A 2,988-nucleotide genomic window follows, 5' to 3' on the forward strand; every position below is an offset into this window, starting at 1 on the left:
AGTTTTTTGTCCACCTCCTCCGCCGTCCAGCCCAGGCGCATGGCGTCCTGCGTCATCTCCAAGCCAGAGACGGCGACCCCGCCGGCGAACAGGACACCGGCGTTGATGAGCTCCGCCGTCGCCTCCATCGTCGTCGGCATGTTTGCGCCCTCCACCACGGCGAGGACGCCGTTCCGGATCAGGTTCTTTGCGTCCTCAAGCTCCAGCTCGTTCTGCGTCGCGCACGGCAGCGCAATATCCGCCTTCAGGTGCCACGGTCGCTTCCCCGCGTGGTACTCTGCGCCCACCTGTTTCGCGTACTCCTCCACGGTGCCGTGCCTCGCGCCCTTGATGTCCATCAGGGTCCTCAGCTTCTCCGGGGTGAAGCCCGCCGCGTCGTGCGCGCAACCGCGCGAGTCCGAGACGCTGATCACCTTCGCCCCCAGCTGGAGGCACTTCGCGATGGCGTACTGCGCCACATTGCCGGCCTCCGACACGAGCACCGTCTTCCCCTGCAGCTCCTGCTGGTGCCGCTTCAGGACGGCCTCCAGGAAGTAGACAACGCCGTAGCCCGTGGCCTCGGGACGCATCAGGCTCCCTTGGAACGCAACGCCCTTCCCCGTGAAGGTGCAGGCCTTGCAGTTCGTCAGCTTCTGCGTCATGCCCGCCATGTAGCCCACCTCGCGGCCGCCGACGCCGATGTCGCCGGAGGGAACGTCCGTGTCGGCGCCAATGCGGCGGAACAGCTCCGTCGCCAGGGCCTGGCAAAACCGCATCACCTCACGCTCGCTCTTCCCCTTGGGGTCGAAGCCCGAGCCGCCCTTGCCGCCGCCCATGGGGAGCGTCGTCAGGGCGTTTTTGAAGCTCTGCTCGAAGCCCAGGAACTTGAGCATCGACAGGTTCACGGAGAGGTGGAACCGCATGCCGCCCTTGTAGGGGCCGATGCAGGGGTTGAACTGCACGCGTCACGCCCGGTTCACCCGCACCTCGCCCTTGTCGTCCACCCACGAGACGCGGAACTGGACGACACGCTCGGGCTCCACCAGGCGCTCCAGCAGCGCGTCCTCGCAGTACTCCGGATGCCGCTTCAGGAAGGGCCAGAGCGACGTCATGACCTCGCGGACCGCCTGCAGGAACTCGGGCTGGTGCGCATCGCGCCGCTTCACGCTGGCGGTGATGAAGTCGTCCACGGAGGCGCACCTCAGTGGTGGCGTGCTTGGTTGCTGTTGTTGCTGGTTGTGCTCTTATTTTCGCCTTAGCCCTATTCGCAGTGCAGGGAAAGTCAAGGCAAATAAAAAGAAGAAAAAAGACGCACAGAAGCAAGTAGAATTGCCGCAAGGAGGGAATGGAGAGCCACAGTGCACTCTCCCCCTCTCGATGCGCCTCTTCTCCTCACAGCCACGGAATGACGCAGCAGCAGCAGCCACCAGATGCAACTGTCAGCACCGACTACGAAAGGACCATCCAGATACTTGGCGAGAGATAATTTTGTGTCGTGTAGTTTTTTGTGCCTAAGGCCAGGCAGCAAAAGGACAAAAGTAAAAAATGTGCGAATACACACAAGCGAACACACGGCGGCGATGCATGGCGGAAGGGAGGAAGCGGGAAACTAGTGAGAGTCGAGATAACACCGCAGCCCAAGCGGAGATAAAACATGGGAAGTAAGTTGAAACAAACAGCAAGCAAAAAAAAAACACACATGCTCACGCTTGACGCCTTGCCCTCTTGCCCTGTAGAGGGCAGTTACCGCAGAAAAAGATAATAGTTTGGCTCAATGCTCCCAAGATTCCAAGTACACGAGAGTTCTCCAACGCTCGTAACCCCGCAGAGAAACAAAATTATGCAAAGCCACACATGTCATGATAACCCGGCCCGTTCTGAGCCCATGACGAGGCGTTCTGCGGGGGAAGGTTGGGGAGAGGCAACCACCAGGCCCCGTTTTATTGGGGAACATTAGTGGCAGTAGTCGTAGGGAGCCAGGGTGGGAGAGTTACAAGAAAAAGGACCTACGCTGCAAAGTCCAGCGAGGTACTGTTAAAGAGAAATAGCACGCAGCAGCCTTTTAAAAAAACGGGGAAACGCAAAAAAAAACATCCCTTGTAATTATTTGGCCTCTTTCGGTCCCACCTGCATTCCCATTTGCCTCTAAAGCAAAAAAAAAGAAACAAACAAACTATACGTCGCACACACACACACACCTCACGTGCCTGCCACAAAAGAAACGACGCCTACTCCTTAGGTGCCTTCTCCTGAGGCTGGGAGAGCCATTGGGGGTCGAGAACGTCCTTCAACGAGCAGAGGTCAGGGAAGCGGGTTATGTTTGCCCGCCGATTAGCTCCGTACACTTTCACAGATGTGTTCTGCAGTAACTCCCTCGTCTCCTGAGCAAAGGTGGGAGAACTTTGTAGCGGATGAAACCATTGTGTGTAGTTCAGCAGTCCAGGCAATTCGTTGCGCCACCAACTAATGGGTGCGGGAAAATGAATGATCGCCGGAGACCCAAAAAGCCCTTTACGCGGCGTGAGAAAGAAAGAGTTGTTGTAGTCAAGGCTCAGAAGGCCGTACCGCGTGCGAAGGGCGGCATCCACAGTCGGGTCCTGAGTCACGCCCCACACAAACAACAGCGCCCAGATGCTCTGGTCGCACCACCACTTATCACTCTTCGCCAAAAGTTTCGCGTAGGCCTTGGACGCCTCTCGAATCGCCCACACACGCCCCACCATTCCGCCAGCAGCGAGATGCCGATATTCCGAAGGCGGCGACCGCACCAAGCGCTGGTCTGCAGAAGAGCTCGCGGCCATCCATAGGCGTTCGTAAAACCAAAAGCACCGCTCAAAGTGACCTGGATGCTCCGAAGGAACCACGAGTTCTATCTGCGGTGCCCAACATGCAGGGTCGCTCTCAAACAGCATGGGGGCACTTGCCTCGCCTCGATGCACCGCCGTGGCGTTGAAGGCGTCTGCGCTGGGCGCCGTCGCCGCCAAGAAGCCCTCCACCGCCCGCTTTGCC

General features: G+C 58.7%; 4 protein-coding genes across 4 annotated transcripts in view; 1 reads left to right on the forward strand and 3 right to left on the reverse strand.

Moving 5' to 3' along the window:
* Positions 1-2: 2 nt before the first annotated feature.
* On the reverse strand, positions 3-902 carry Tco025E_08954 (putative glutamate dehydrogenase; the record flags this gene model as incomplete). Its single annotated transcript, XM_029375785.1, has 1 exon — positions 3-902. A coding segment is annotated over one exon (900 nt), but the record flags the coding sequence as incomplete, so codon positions are not given.
* Positions 903-921: 19 nt separating this feature from the next.
* Positions 922-1,494, forward strand: Tco025E_08955 (uncharacterized protein; the record flags this gene model as incomplete). The annotated part of the gene is made up of 1 exon (XM_029375786.1): positions 922-1,494. The coding sequence occupies one exon, from the start codon at positions 922-924 to the stop codon at positions 1,492-1,494; it is 573 nt and encodes a 190-aa protein (XP_029224115.1).
* Positions 1,495-2,207: 713 nt separating this feature from the next.
* Tco025E_08956 (expression site-associated gene (ESAG-like) protein) lies at positions 2,208-2,780 on the reverse strand (the record flags this gene model as incomplete). Its single annotated transcript, XM_029375787.1, has 1 exon — positions 2,208-2,780. The coding sequence occupies one exon, from the start codon at positions 2,778-2,780 to the stop codon at positions 2,208-2,210; it is 573 nt and encodes a 190-aa protein (XP_029224116.1).
* A 100-nt stretch (positions 2,781-2,880) lies between these two features.
* Positions 2,881-2,988, reverse strand: part of Tco025E_08957 (expression site-associated gene (ESAG-like) protein) — a gene marked incomplete at both ends in the record, with an annotated part of 963 nt that continues 855 nt past the window's right edge. Inside the window, one exon of the mRNA XM_029375788.1 lies at positions 2,881-2,988. This exon is cut by the window's right edge and continues 855 nt beyond it. Within this exon, the coding sequence (XP_029224117.1) occupies positions 2,881-2,988 (108 nt within the window).

The sequence above is a fragment of the Trypanosoma conorhini genome (assembly GCF_003719485.1).
Source record: "Trypanosoma conorhini strain 025E chromosome Unknown Tco_14.4_contig_00927, whole genome shotgun sequence".
Lineage (NCBI taxonomy): Eukaryota > Euglenozoa > Kinetoplastea > Trypanosomatida > Trypanosomatidae > Trypanosoma > Trypanosoma conorhini.